A 15,285-nucleotide genomic window follows, 5' to 3' on the forward strand; every position below is an offset into this window, starting at 1 on the left:
TATTTTTAGCAGATGGTTTTGCCATGTTGGCCAGGCTGGTCTTGACCTCCTGACCTCAGGTGATCTTCCTGCCTAGGCCTCCCAAAGTGCTGGGATTACAGGCAAGAGCCACTGCGCCCAACCCTGATTGCAGTTTTTTCATGAGATCTCCTGGCATTTCCTTGCTCTTGGTCTCCCAAGACAGTGCCATATCCTCCCCATTTGGGTTTCAGGGGAGCCTAGTGGGTTTCTGTTACTTGCAAACGAAGTGGTCTTCACTAATATGGTAATTAAGTAAAGCATAAAGCAAAGCTAGGCAGTGACCGTGGCTCACATCTGCAATCCCAGCACTTTGGGAGGCCGAGGCAGGAGGATTGCCTGAAGTCAGGAGCTCAAGACCAGCCTGACCAACAAAGCAAGACCCTGTCTCTATTATTTTCAAAAAAGCTAAAGTAAAAATGGAGACATCTGGCTATGAGCCCACTTCAGGACACAGCATGACCCCAGGGTTATGACTGATGCAAATGAAAGATCAAATCCAAGGAGGGAAAATGGAGCCCACCTGGGAGGGAAGGGGGTCTTACTTTAAGATCTGCCGCCCGGAAAACATCATCAGGTGGTGGATGGCCTTAAAGAAGAAGCTCATGAGGAAGTAGGGCCCAAAGGTCTTGTATAACACCTTAAACAGGGAGGGGTTCCACTCCTGTGGGGACTTGACAATCAAAGCCTCCACCTCCTCATTCGCATCCACCTTGGAACTCTCTTTCGGCTGGGCAGGATCCTTGGAGGAGTACACGCCTTCACCGGCTGCCTGGAACACAAGGAGGTGAAGCCGTTGTGGTGTCTGCCAGAGACGCAGCCCCCTACCACAGGGACATGGCCAGGGAATGTCACCCTTCAGGGAAGGCAGAGTCAAAGACAACAAGCCCAGGGAGAGAGGCAGCTCAGCACAGTGGTTATAAACACGGGCTCTAGAGCCACCGGGTCAAGGTCTGGCTTGGCCACTGGCCAGCTGCGTGGCTTCAGGCAAGGTCCTTAAGCTCTCTGGGCCTCAGTTTCCTCCTCTGTGAAATGAGGATAAAAGTAGGACCTGCCTCCAAGGTAGGTAAGATTAAACGAGTTGAATAAGTTAAAGACTTAGAAAACTGATGGCTCCAAACTGATCTAGAGTCAAGGCAATCCCCATCAAAAGCCCAGCTGGCTGCCAGGTAGAAATTATGAGCTAACTCTAAAATTCACATGGAAACTCGAGGACCCAGAACAGCCAGAACAATCGTGAAAAATAAGAACCAAGTTGGAGGATTCACACTTCCTGATTTCAAAACAATACAAAATAACAATCATGGCCGGGAGTGGTAGTTCACACCTGTAATCCCAGCACTTTGGGAGGCCAAGGTGGGTGGATCACTTAGGGTCAGGAATTTGAGACCAGCCCGACCAACATAGTGAAACCTCATCTCTACTAAACATACAAAAATTAGCCAGGCATGGTGGCAGGTGCCTGTAATCCCAGCTACTTGGGAGGCTGAGGCAGGAGAATTACTTGAACCTGGGAGGTGGAGGTTGCCATCAGCCGAGATCACGCCATTGCACTCCAGCCTGGGTGACAGAGCAAAACTCCATCTCAAAAAGAAAGAACAACAATAGGCTGGGCGCGGTGGCTCACACCTGTAATCCCAGCACTATGGGAGGCCCAGGTGGGCAGATCACCTGAGGTCGGGAGGTTCAAGACCAGCCTGACCAACATGGAGAAACCTCATCTCTACTAAAAGTACAAAATTAGCTGGGCTTGGTGGCGCATACCTGTAATCCCAGCTACTTGGGAGACTGAGGCAGGAGAATTGCTTGAACCCGGGAGGTGGAGGTTGTGGTGAGCTGAGACCACACCATTGCACTCTAGCCTGGGCAAAAAGACTCAGTCTCAAAAAAAAAAAAAAAAAAAAAAATCATCAAGACAGGCAAAGGGATAGGAATACAGAGCTCAATGCAAAAAAAAAAAAAAAAAAAAAGAGTCCAGCCAGCTAGGGCAACATAGCAAGACTCTATTTCTAAAAAAAGATTTTTTTTTTTTTGACTGGGTGCAGTGGTTCATGCCTGTAATCCCAGGACTTCGGGAGGCCAAGGCAGGTGGATCACTTGAGGTCAGCAGTTTGAGAACAGCCCGACCAACACGGCAAAACCTCGTCTCTACTAAAAATAAAAAAAATTAGCCAGGCGTGGTGGCGGTTGCCTGTAATCCCTGCCACTTGGGAGGGTGAGGAAGGAGAATCGCTTGAACTCAGGAGGAGGACGAGGTTGCAATGAGCCGAGGATGTACCACTGCACTCCAGCCTCGGCATCAGAGCAAGACTCTGTCTTAAAAAGCAAATAAATAAAATTGACTGTGATGATGACTGCACAACTCTATGAACACACTAAAAATCAGTGAACTATATGTTCTGCATACATGAATCGTGTGGTGTATGAATATCTCAATAAAGCTGTCACCAAAAAAGTAGTCTTTACCTTACAGGGATTTTTTTTGTTTGTTTGTTTTTTTGACATGGAGTCTTGCTCTATCACACAGGCTGGAGTGCAATGGTGCGATCTTGACTCACTGCAACCTCCGCCTCCCAGGTTCAAGCGATTCTCCTGCCTCAGCCTCCCGAGTAGCTGGGATTACAGGCGTGTGCCACCACACACACCCGGCTAATTTTTATATTTTTAGTAGAGACAGGGTTTCACCATGTTAGCCAAGCTGGTCTCGAACTCCTGACCTCAAGTGATCCGCCTGCCTTGGCCCCCCAAAGTGCTGAGATTATGGGCATGAGCCACTGTGCCTGGCCAACAGTTCATTCTTGTACATCACTTAGGATTCAGTTGTGCAGATGTACATAACTGGTGCATCTGTCTGTTCACTTGCTAATAGATGTCTGGCTTACCTCCAGTTTGGGTTATCACAAAGTAGCTAAGAACATTCCTCTACCAGCCTTTTATGAACATATGTTCTCAGCTCTGTTGGCTGGATGCCTGAGAAGGGGGTGACTGGTGGTATGGTCACTATGTCTAACTTAAAAAAAAAACAAAACGGCCAAACTCTTCCAGTCACAGAAGCATTTCACATTCATGCCAGCAGAAACCACAGTCCAAAATGGCCCTAAGCTCTGAGTGGCCATACACAAAAGAGAATATAAAACCACTACACACAAACCAATGAAGCACTGGGTTTTTAAATCCAAAGGTAGAGCAGGGAGATTACTCACAGCTGCCTTTTTTTTTTTTTTTTGAGATGGAGTCTCATTCTATCACCCAGGCTGGAGTGCAGTGGCACAATCTTGGCTCATTGCAACCTCTACTTCCCGGGTTCAAGCAATTCTCATGCCTCAGACCCCCTGTAGCTGGATTACAGGCAAGCACCACCACACCCAGCTAATTTTTGTATTTTTAGCACAGACAGGGATTCACCATGTTGGCCAGGCTGGTCTCAAACTCATCAACTCAGGACAGCCTCCTGCCTCGGCCTCCCAAAGTACTGCAATTACAGGCATGAGCCACCATGCCCACCCACACGTGACTCAGGGGTGAAGAGAGGTGGTAGAAGCATCCAGGAAACCACGCAGACCCCCTAGCCCTGGCATCCCTCACCTGATCCCCGAGCCTAGGACACCCAGCAGTCCAGAGCTGCACGGGCTGCATTCCTTTCTCTGGTTAACTAAAGGGATCTGGATGTAAGGGGCCACACCAAGAAATTCCAGCCTAGGACAGAGTTTTCCTTCTCACTCTCTCCAGGTTCACAGGGGTTACAGGTACCAGATCTGGCTTACGCCTCTGGGAATAAAGCAAGCGATCCATCTACCAATGTCCCAAGGAAATGATCCCCTGGCCCCATGCTGAGCATCCCTAAACACCAAGGTACTCACAGAGCCAGACCCTTCTCAAATGGCCCGCTTTCAAGCTCAAAGACCCAGTTCTCACCACATCCTCCCTGGCAAGATCAAAGTGTGCAGATGAATAAATAAAATTTGTACAACTAAAACCTGCCCAGCATTTACTCAGGGCTAGGGCACAGCTTATCATGACATATATCTCACTGAATTCTCAGAAAATGCTCTGGGTGAAAAATGGAGGCTCCAGTCAGGCACAGTGGCTCACGCCTGTAATCCCAGCACTTTGGGAGCCCAAGGTAGGTAGAGTGCTTGAGCTCAGGAACTTGAGAACGGCCTGGGCAACATGGCGAGACATCATCTCTACAAAAAAAAAAAAAATTACTCAGGTGTGGTGGCATGTGCCTGTAGTCCCAGCTACTAGGGAGGCTGAGGTGGGAGGATCACTCCAGCCTAGGAGATGGAGGTTGCAGTGAGCCGAGATCATGCCACTGCACTCCAGCCTGGACAAAAGAGTGACACCCTGTCTCAAAAATAAATAAATAAATAAAATGGAGGCTCCCAGTGAGGCATGAAGGGACTTCATGGACAACCCTTGAGGTTCCCACCCTGGTCTCCCTGCCTTCACTCTTCTCCCTAATATCCACCTTCCCCAGGGCAGCCTGGGTTGTTACAAACCAGAACTCAGCTGGGTGTGGTGGCTCACACCTGTAATCCCAGCTATTTGGGAGGCTGAGGCAGCAGGACTGCTTGAAGCCAGGAGCTGGAGACCAGCCTGGGTAACACAGTGAGATCTGTCTCTATAAAAAAAAAATTTAAAAAGGCCAGGCACAGTGGCTCACGCCTGTAATCCCAGCACTTTGGGAGGCTGAGGCAGGCAGATCACCTAAGGTCAGGAGTTTGAGAGCAGCCTGACCAGCATGGAGAAACTCCATCTCTACTAAAAATACAAAATTAGCCGGGCGTGGTGGTACATTCCTATAATCCCAGCTACTTGGGAGGCTGAGGCAGGAAAATTGCTTGAACCCGGGAGGTGGAGGATGCAGTGAGCCAAGATAGCACCACTGCACTCCAGCCTAGGCAACAAGAGCAAAATACCATCTCGAAAAAATAAATATAAAATATAAAATTAATTAGCCAGGCATGGTGGTATGTACCTGTAATCCCTACTCTGGAGGATGAGGTGGGAGGATTGCTTGAGCCCGGAATTTCCAGGCTGCAATGAGCTGTGATCATGCCACTGCAATCCAGCCTGGGCAACAGAGCAAGACCGTGTCTCTAAAATACATACATACATACATACATACATACATACATACATACATACATACAAACAACAGAACTCACGTCACACCACTGCCTTGCAGAAAACCTGCCCCTGTGTTCTCACTGCACCTGGAATCCCACCCTAACTCTCAGAGGAGACCCCTGCAAATCCTTCTCCTGCTTCATCTCCTCCCTTTCTCCCCCTCACTCACTTTCCTCAAGCCACACGAGCCCCCTGATGCACCACGAGCGTTCTCAGAGCCTTTGCACTGGCTGCTCCCTCTACCTGGAAAGCCCTTCCTTCCACAGATACACACAAGGCTCACTCCCTCCGATGCAAGTCTCTGCTCAGATGTGACCTTCTTAAAACAGACATACATGGTCAGCTGGGCATGCTGAACAAAAACACTTCAAAAAGCAGTAACACTCAGGATGCCAGATGCTCGGAAAGAGCCAGAGATAGACTTAGGGAGGGACAGGCACACGCTCACCAAGGGTCATGGCCGCACTGGGTAGAACTTTGACCACTGTATCTAAAACAGCTCCCTCAGCTGGGCATGGTAGCTCATGCCTATAATCCCAGCACTTTGGGAGGCCGAGGCAGGAGGATCACTTGAGGTCAGAAGTTCGAGACCAGCCTGGCCAACATAGTGAAACCCCGTCTCTACTAAAAATGCAAAAAACTAGTCAGGTGTGGTGGCATGCACCTGTAATCCCAGCACTTTGGGAGGCCGGGGCAGAAGAATTGCTTGAACTGGAGAGGCAGAGGTTGCAGTGAGCCGAGATCACACTACTGTATTCCAGCCTGGGTAACAGAGTGAGACTCCATCTCAAAAAAAAAAAAAAAAGAAAAGAAAAGACACACACACAAACACACACACACACACACACACACAAGCTTCCTCGGTTACTCTCACCCTCATTTCCTCATTTTTATCTCACCCCAACACTATCATTCTCCAAAGCTTCTTATCAATGCATGTTTCACAACCAACGTCCTGTCTCCCATATAGAATGTCGATGACACCCAACTAGAGTGTGTCTCTTTTGTTCCACTCTCTGAACCCTCAGGGACTAAACATCGCTAAGCACAAAAGCAGCAGTCGGTTTCATCTGCTCAGTGGATTAAGGGCCAGGCCAGTGGAGGAGCTTCTTGATTCAAACTCTGTCCTCCTCCCAAGGCTGTGATATTGGCCTCTCCCATGGTGTCTCCAGCAACCTGCTCTCCTGACAAGCTCCAGGGGACACAAAGGTGGGCATCCTTCTTCCATGAAAGGAAGCCAAGCCAGGTGATCAGCAGAGGCGTGGATGAGGAATGCTGAAGCCCACGCTACAAACGTGGCCTGCTTAGCAGGGGGGAGATGCTGCAGGTGAGGCTGAAGGAATCCAGATGAGATGGGTGATGTTAGGGGTCAAGTTGACTGGGTTAAGGGATACCCAGATGGCTGGTAAAGTGTTATTTCTGGGTGTGTCTGTGGGGGTGTTTCCAGACGAGACTGGCATTTGAATGAGTGGACTGACTAAGGAAGATCCATCCTCACCCTATGTGGGTGACACCGCCCAATCAGCAGAGGGTCTGGACACAACAAAAAGTCAGAGTAATGGCAAATGCAGGCACTCTCTCTTCTGCAGCCAGGATGTCATCCTCTCCCACCCTGAACATCAGAACTCCAGGATGTCTGGCCTCTGGACTCTGGGACTTACCCAATGACTCCAGGTTCTTAGGCCTTTGACTGTGGACTGAGAATTCCACCATCAGCTTCCCTGGGTCTGAGACTTTTGGACTTGGCCTGAGCCATGCTACCAGCTTCCTGGGTTCTCCAGGTTGCAGATGACCTAGTGTGGGACTTCTCAGCCTCCATAATCACATGATCCAGTTTCCCTAGTAGATCCCCTCTCATCCTCCATCCATCCATCCATCATCTATCAATCCTCCATCTATCATCCATCTATCATCTATCCATCTACCTACCATGTATACATCCACCAACTATCTATCCATCTATCATCTACCTATCATCTATCATCTATCAATCTATCATCCATCTATCAATCTATCATCTATCCATCCATCCATCCATCCTACTAGTTCTCTCTCCATGAAGAACTGTAATCAACAGGGGCCCCACCTCTGCCTGCCAAAGACCTTCAACTGGGTCATGGACATGGGCCGTTTCCTTACAATGCTCAGTCACAGACGCCCAAGCTCTATCTGCCTCCCACGAGACAATTTCTCCCATCACCTGGACCACCCAAACAGCCTCCGACCAGAGTCACAAGGTCCTCTGCTGATGTACTAGTGGCTGGCACCATGGATGTCCCAGATTCCCACCCACCATCTGGGTCTGACTGAAGGCCTGTATCGTGGACATCCCCGGAACAGAATGAGGAACTGAACCCCAGTCTGGGGTTTTTCCCTGTAAGGCCAATGGGTCTGTGGGGAATCCAATGCACCACACTGGCCCCATCACGGCTTATCGTAGTAAACTTACCCCAGAACAGGCAACAGGAACAAAAACAGCCATTCTACTACCCTCATGGCCGCAATCCACTGCCCCCACGTCACCTGCAATTTCATGTTCCAGCTTGTCCGGGCTCCAGACACGTCTTATGTCCTTGTTTAATTGGCACCTGCTTTTCTTTCTTACTGTTACATAGAATAATAACGCATCGTGCAACTAACGGCGTCTCAGATTTGATGAGTTAAGGTATGTGCAGGGGAGGCACTGGCCTGATTCCCAAAAAAATGACAGAGGAGGCTCAGTGGGGCACGCCTTACATAGGGGGTAGAGCCTAAAATCCAGTACAGCCAATATCACCTTCAAATGGGGCTTCTTTGGCTAAACAGATTTACATGGTCAGCTGGGCATGTTGGACAGAACATTCAAACAGCAAGAAAATGCAGGATGCCAGATGCTCAGAAAGACACAGAAAAAAGTGAGACTGACTCAAGGAGGGATAGTCACGCGCCATGGCAAACAGCATCAACTGCCTGTTTGGACAACATTTTTCTTTCTTCTTCTTTTTTTTTTTGATACGGAGTCTCACTCTGTCTCCCAGGCTAGTATGCAGTGGTGAAATCTCAGCTCACTGCAAACTCCGCCTCCTGGGTTCAAATGATTCTCCTGCCTCAGCCTCCTGAGCAGCTGGGATTACAGGCGCCTGCCACCACGCCTAGCTAATTTTTGTATTTTTAGTAGAGACAGGGTTTCACCATGTTGGCCAGGCTGGTCTCAAACTCCCGACCAAGTGATCCGCCTGCCTCGGCCTCCCAAAGTGCTGGGATTAGACATGAGAACCACCACGCCCAGCTTCTTTCTTCTTTTCTCTACCCAGTTGCCTTAATGACATGTGAGATTCTACCCCATTTGGCAGAAAAGCAAACTGAGGCCAGGAGGAGAAGTGAGGCATCTTGCCCAGAACCACAAAGCTAGTAACAGGCAGCACTGTCAGGGCCCCATCCTGGATTCAGGCCACAGTAGTGGAAAGGAGGTGACCGGGGCATCCTGGAGGACAAGGAAACTCACACTTACTTCCTAGTCTTGGCACATTCCTTCTTCCAGTTCTTTACCAAAACAGGCACGACTTGTTCCGACGTGTCCTCCTTGTTTAAGGACCAGAGGTCGCTGCCCTCCAGGGGCTGGCGGTAGCCCCGGACAATCAACCTAGGGCCAAGACACAAGGGGGTTAGGCAATGAGAGTCAATGAGAGGAGGAGGAGGAGGACGGGGCTCACTCACTTCACACACCTGCTGATGCTGCTCACCTCTGCAGCACAGCTTCCTACTGCAAACAAAGGCAGCCACGCAGCTGGGGAAGTCAGAATGTGGATGGACATTTGCACATATTACAAGCTAATTACAGCTCATTCTGTCGGGTCATGCAGGAAAAACGCCTTTTTTTTTTTTTTTAGTGGTGCATACAAAAGACTTAGGGAAAAAGTGATTTAGGAGCAAAATATGAGGATGGCTCTAATTTATTTTTTATTTTTTATTATTCATTCATTATTTATTTGGAGACAGGGTCTCACTGTGTCACCCAGGATGGAGTACAGTGGTGCGATTGCAGCTCCCTGCAGCCTCCAGCTCCCAGTCTAGAGCAATCCTCCCACCTCAGCCTCCCGAGTAGCTGGGACTTTGGTTGAAAGCCATATGACTGGCTAATTTTTTTTATTTTTTATTTTTGTAGAGACAGAGTCTCCCTATGTTGCCTAGGACTTTGGGAGGCCGAAGTTGGAGGACTTTGTGAGCCCTGGAGTTCAAGACCAGCCTGGGCAACATAGGGAGACTCTCTCTACAAAAAGTAAAAATAAAAAAAACTAGCCAGTCATGATGGCTCGCACCCGCAGTCCCAGCTACTCGGGAGGCTGAGGTGGGAGGACCGCTAAGGCCAGGAGGTGGAGGCTGCAGAGAGCTGTGATTGTGTCACTGCAGTCCAGCCTGGGCAACAGAGTCAGACCTTATAAAAAGAAAAAAAAATAGGTTGAAGGAAAAAATAAAAAAATAAAAAGGCTGACATGACAAAGCATTAGTAAGCATGAAATCTGGGTGATGAGCTTATTGAGTTTTATTATATTAATCTATGTGACTCCATCCAGGCTGGAGTGCAATGGCGCGATCTCAGCGCACTGCAACCTCCACCTCCTGGATCCAAATGATTCTCCTGCTTCACCCTCCCACGTAGCTGGGATTACAGGCGTGTGCTGCCCGGCTAATTTTCGTATTGCTGGTGGAGACAGGGTTTCACCATGTAGGCCAGGCTGGTCTCGAACTCCTCACCTCAGGTGATCCACCCACCTCGACCTCCCAAAGTGCTAACATTACAGGCATGAGCCACCACGCCCAGCAGACTAAACACTTTTACAATAAAAGGTAAAATACTTTCATCTTTTGTTCTAAAATAGTTTCAAACTTACAGAAAAATTACTCAAATCATACTAAGAATTCACTCAACTCACCATTGTCAACACGTTGCCACGTCTGCAGTATCATTCTCTCTCTGTATCCATTGACATGCACACACATGCAAACACATCATCTTTTTCTGAACCATTTAAACAGTTAAAGGCCTGGCACAGTGGCTCACACCTGTAATCCCAGCACCTTTGGAGGCTGAGGTGGGTGGATCATCTGAGGTCAGGAGTTTGAGACCAGCCTGGACAACACAGTGAAACCCCATCTCTACTAAAAATACAAAACTTAGCTGGACATGGTGGCAGGTCCCTGTAATCCCAGCTACTCAGGAGGCTGAGACAGGAGAATCTCTTGAATCCAGGAGGCGGAGGTTGCAGTGAGCTGAGATCCTGTCACTGCACTCCACCCTGGACGACAGAGCAAGACTCCATCTCAAAAAAAAAAAAAGTTAACATATAGGCTCTACATGCCTTTACCCCAAAAAACTGGAGGTATCCCCTTCCAATCCGGGATATGCTCTTATGTAACTAGAGCACAATTTTCCAAAACAAGAATGAATGTTATTAGCATGCACTGTCCCAGTGATGCTTTTTAATAGTAACTTGAAGGAATTATTTAAAACATCTAATTTTTTAAAACAATGTTTGTCATTAAGACAAGGATGAGACCGGGCATGGTGGCTCACGCCTGTAATCCCAGCACTCTGGGAGGCTGAGGCGGGAGGATCACTTGAGCTCAGAAGCTGGAGACCAGCCTGGGCAACATGATGAAACCCCACCTCTACAGAAAGTACAAAAATCTGCTGGGCATGGGGGAACACGCCTGTAGTCCCAGCTACTCAGGAGGCTGAGGCAGGAGCATCACCTAAGCCCAGCAGACTGGGACTGCAGTAAGCTACAATTGTGCCGCTGCACTCCAGCCTCAACCACACAGCGAAAGCCTGTCTCAAAAAAAAAAAAAAAAAAAAAAGGTGATGCATATTAGGGGCAAAAAAAGATTCTTCAAACAATCCCCACTAAGATGTTAACAACGGGCAGAAAGAGATATACAAAAAGAGGACCTGAAGGTAGCTGGGCATGGTGGCTCACACCTGTAATCCCGGCACTTTGGGAGGTCGATGCGGGTGGATCACCTGTGGTCAGGAGTTTCAAGACAAGCCTGGCCAACATGCCAAAACTCTGTCTCTACCAAAAATACAAAAAGTAGCCGGGCATGGTGGTGTATGCCTATAATCCCAGTTACCTGGGAGGCTGAGGCAGGAGAATCACTTGAACCTGGGAGGTGGAGGCTGTAGTGAGCGGAGACTGACAGAGCGAGACTCCATCTCAAAAAACAGAAAGAAGACCAGAAGGAGGCACACTAAAATGGTGATACTGGTTGCCTCTGGATGTCTCCTATACTGCTGATCTGCACATGTGGTTTTTTAACCCACACTTCCTATGGTGAGACAGTATTATTTTTCTAAGGAGCGGGGGACAGGAGGCGGACAATGTCAATAATAACTATACCTAATATTTTAAAAACCCAAATCTGAAGCTAAAGCAAGAGCAGTCCAGCATATGGCTGTCCCAGGCAAAGCCTTCTGCAGAGGTGTAAGCTGCTCACGGCTCATGTGTTTATCACATTCAAGTTCACGGAACTGCCGGACAGAGTTGGTGTCTCTGAGACCACATGGCCAGCACAGGCAGATTCAAGACAACTCTGCAGAAGAGCAAAGGAGAGAGAAGTCGGGGAGGGGGGGAGCTGAGCATGTTCGTTCCTTCGTTCATTCATTCATTCATTCCCCACCACTTCCCTGAGGTCTGGGGGGCCCAGCCTTACCCTGTGATCCACCAGAAGGTGATCCTGGACAGGAAGGAGGCACTGGACTCCGGGCAAGGATTCTAGTGGAAAGAAGCACAGGTTTGGGAGGAAGAGAGAAAGGAACGATTCGACTTTTCATCCAGGTCAGAGCTTAGCAAGTAGTCAGCTGCTCACTCTTCCTTCCAGAGGACTAGCGTCAGCTCCACACCATTCTGCACCCCAAAAGGACCCTCTCCTAATCCCCAGGAGAAAGAAACTCATGGCAGCTCTTCCAGTTTCGATCAACGGAGTGTCTACCATGTACAACCACAATACAACATGCTATAGACCTGTCTTATCTTCTATCCCCGCAACAACCCTAGGGGCTGGTGTTAACGTCATCCCTACTTCACTCATTCATTCAACAAATATTTTCGGAGCCCCTACTATGTGCTAGGCATTCTACAAGGTACCACAGGGTTGCCTTATATCCCTACGACAACCTCATGAGCGGGTATTACTATTGTCCCCACTTTACTCATTCAGTCACTGAATATTTATTGACCACCTACTATGTGCTAGACACTCTACCAAGAGCTTACATACTTGCATTATTTTATATCCTCATGGAATTCTATAAACATGGTATTACTATTATCTCCACTTCATTCATTCATCCAACAAGTATTTCCTGAGCACAACCCTTGTGCCAAGCACCCTGCATACAAATCTAAACAAACGGAAATGACCCCTGCCTGTATGGAGCTTGTGGTCTACTGCAGTAATCATCAGTAGTACCTGCCAAGATTCTCTACTATTAATAGCTAGCTCGGTTCTAAGTGCTTTACACAAACTACCTTATTTAATCTTCATCCTCGCCTCACAAGATAGATAAAAGTATTATATCATCCCTGTTTTGCAGTTAAAAGAACCTGGGCCTGTAATCCCAGCACTTTGGGAGGCCAAGGCAGGCAGATCACAAGGTCAAGAGATCGAGACCATCCTAGCCAACATGGTGAAACCCCGTCTCTCCTAAAAATATAAAAACCGCCCTGCGGTCCCAGTCCTGGGCTCCGGGCCCCTCGCAGCCTCCACGGAACCCCGCCCAGCCTCTTCGGCCCACGGGGACCCGAGAGACACCCGGCCCCGTGACGCGCCCGGGCCCCAGCCGCCCTCCTCAGGCGGGGCCCGTCAGCCCGCGTCCCCCTGTCCGGGTCACAATGGCAGCTCGAGACTGGGAAACAGTCGCCTCGGAGGCGGGAGCCCCGGGCCGCAGCACCATCCCCATCGCCCCCTCCCGGTACGGACCTTCTCCAGGGACGCGTCCATGGCTGAGGCGGCCGGTGGTGGCCCGGCGGTCCCAGGCTCTACTTCCTCCTCCCGCGCCCCGCCGCTCTTTCCACGCTGGCAGCGCTGACGTCCCCCGCGCCCGCGGCCGGCGGGGCGGAGAGGAGGAGAAAGTGCCTGGCGGCGCCCCGGGCCGGAGAACCTGAGGGTTGAGGGGCGGCGGGGCGAGGCGGGGCGGGGCCCCGTGGCGGTGGGCGGAGCCCTCTGGGCTTCCGTACCTGGGCGTCACGCCGGCCCTCCCTAACGTGCGCAGGTGAAGGGGGGAGGATGCCCAGTGGATTGTTCACCAAACTCTTTCCAGCAGCCTGTTGCAATCATCAAGGTAGAAGTATAATAATCACAAAATACTATTCATGGAGTGAAAGGCTGGAAATACTAGTGACGCACCTTCACTTCCGGGCCCAGGATTCCAAGTCTCCCGCCTCACCTCCCGCTGGCATCCCTCGAGAATGGAACAGGCCATTCGCTACGGAGGCGGCGAGCGAGCGAGCAACCTTGCGCATGCGCAGGACTCGCAGCGTCCTCGGCGCCCGTGGACTTGGGGGTTTTGGGGTTCGGGGCTACTTGGTTAACGCTGTTCAGAGAAGGCGCTGATCTAAGCTGAGGTGTTGTCGCCGAATTCTAGACGGAAAAAATTGTTGAAACAACTGGTCCAGCCTCCTTCATGTCACAATTATGACTTGTCAGGTAATGGGTAATAGTAATAATGATAATATTAATACATCAGCTGCTGCTCTTCCATTTTCCTATTTCAGCAGCTCTAGGAGATCATTATCCCCATTTCGCAGTGCCGATCTAGGTAGGATTCAGACCCAAGCCCCATGAGTCTACATACTGCTTCCACTCCTACTTTACTTTAAATGTTTTAAAAAGTTAATTTTTTATTAATTTTTTTATCTTGTTAACCGATGAACTGAAGAGAAAAAAAATTAAAATCTCATTTTAATACAGAAGGTGGGGGTGTCTCACTATGTTACCCAAGCTGGCTTCAAACTCCTGGCCTCAGGCGATCTTCCCGTCTCAGCCTCCCCAAGTACTGGGATTAAGGGCGTGAGCTACCACGCCCGGCCACTTTTGCAATTTTACTGCAATGTGTTTCAAACGAATGGGGAGGGCGTACATTTGCTTAGTAGATTCCTCCGACCTTAATGTGGGAAACTGATATAGACTACCACAGTTGCAATCAATGGAACACTTCACCTCTGCGATGACGCTACAACCACAATCTTACTCCTTTTCTCTCCTGTTTTATACTCTTCCTCCCGCAATCTGTGTAAACAAGGTCACATTTTCAGCGCAGTAACTCCATGTTTTGAGCTATCTACGTTGTATTTGGTAAATTGCCTGGTTATGTTAATAAAATTATTTTCTACCAAAAAACCCTTGTGTGCTGGTTTAGACTGTACTGTGGGAATATTCTGACTCTCTAAAGAGCTTTCCAAACAGAAGGAATGACAGATTTATGTCTTTCAAGAATTGAAGATTGAATGTACCCCCGCTTGAGCAAAACAAGTCACTTTTCCAACGTGTTATGAAATTTTTCAAACGTAGAAAAGTTTAAACAATTCTGCAGTGAACAACCATGTACCCACTACCTAGATTCTACAGTTAATTTCTCCTATATTTGCTTTATCACATACGCATCCATATATCCATCCATCGATATATGTTGGTACATTTCACCTCTGAGCACCTCAGCATGGGTATCATTCAAAACTAGTAAATTTTAAAGTCACCTCCAAGTTTCTGAGGATTACATTACAAAGTATAATAGATTCTACAAAACAAATACTAGAGAGAAAATTAACCTTACTGTTTGAAAAGTAGACTTTGAAAACCCAACATGAAAAAGTGGAAATAATCAACTGGATTGTTTATTATATTTAGCCAAACATTTATTGACTGCCATCTTGGACAGTTGTGCTGGAAATAGTATGTAAAAGAATAAGAGGCTGGTTCAAGAGCAGCCTGGCCAACATAATGAAACTCCGTCTCTACTAAAAATACAAAAAATTAGCTGGGCGTGGTGGCAAACACCTGTAATCCCAGCTACCTGGGAGGCTGAGGCAGGGGAATCACTTGAACCCGGGGGGCAGAGGTTGCAGTGAGCTGAGATTGTGCCACTGCACTCCAGCC

General features: G+C 48.7%; 1 protein-coding gene across 1 annotated transcript; it reads right to left on the reverse strand.

Moving 5' to 3' along the window:
* Positions 1 to 580: 580 nt before the first annotated feature.
* LOC116464541 (uncharacterized) lies at positions 581 to 13,652 on the reverse strand. The gene is made up of 5 exons (XM_032147801.2): positions 13,577 to 13,652; positions 13,111 to 13,367; positions 11,842 to 11,903; positions 8,642 to 8,773; positions 581 to 790 (listed from the first exon to the last, which is right to left on the reverse strand). The coding sequence occupies exons 1-5, from the start codon at positions 13,650 to 13,652 to the stop codon at positions 700 to 702; spliced, it is 618 nt and encodes a 205-aa protein (XP_032003692.1). The 3' UTR covers positions 581 to 699.
* Positions 13,653 to 15,285: the final 1,633 nt, after the last annotated feature.

Source organism: Hylobates moloch, unplaced genomic scaffold (genome assembly GCF_009828535.3).
Source record: "Hylobates moloch isolate HMO894 unplaced genomic scaffold, HMol_V3 SCAFFOLD_937, whole genome shotgun sequence".
NCBI classification, from domain to species: Eukaryota; Metazoa; Chordata; class Mammalia; order Primates; family Hylobatidae; genus Hylobates; species Hylobates moloch.

Bases quoted from the DNA above. Each gene is read 5' to 3' on its own strand.
- LOC116464541 (XM_032147801.2), bottom strand. From the start codon at position 13,652: ATGCGCAAGGTTGCTCGCTCGCTCGCCGCCTCCGTAGCGAATGGCCTG. The intron at 13,368-13,576 runs GTGAGGCGGGAG...CGTGACGCCCAG, and splicing joins TCGAGGGATGCCAGCGGGAG to GTACGGAAGCCCAGAGGGCT. The intron at 11,904-13,110 runs GTCCGTACCGGG...TCTTTCCACTAG, and splicing joins TGGACGCGTCCCTGGAGAAG to AATCCTTGCCCGGAGTCCAG.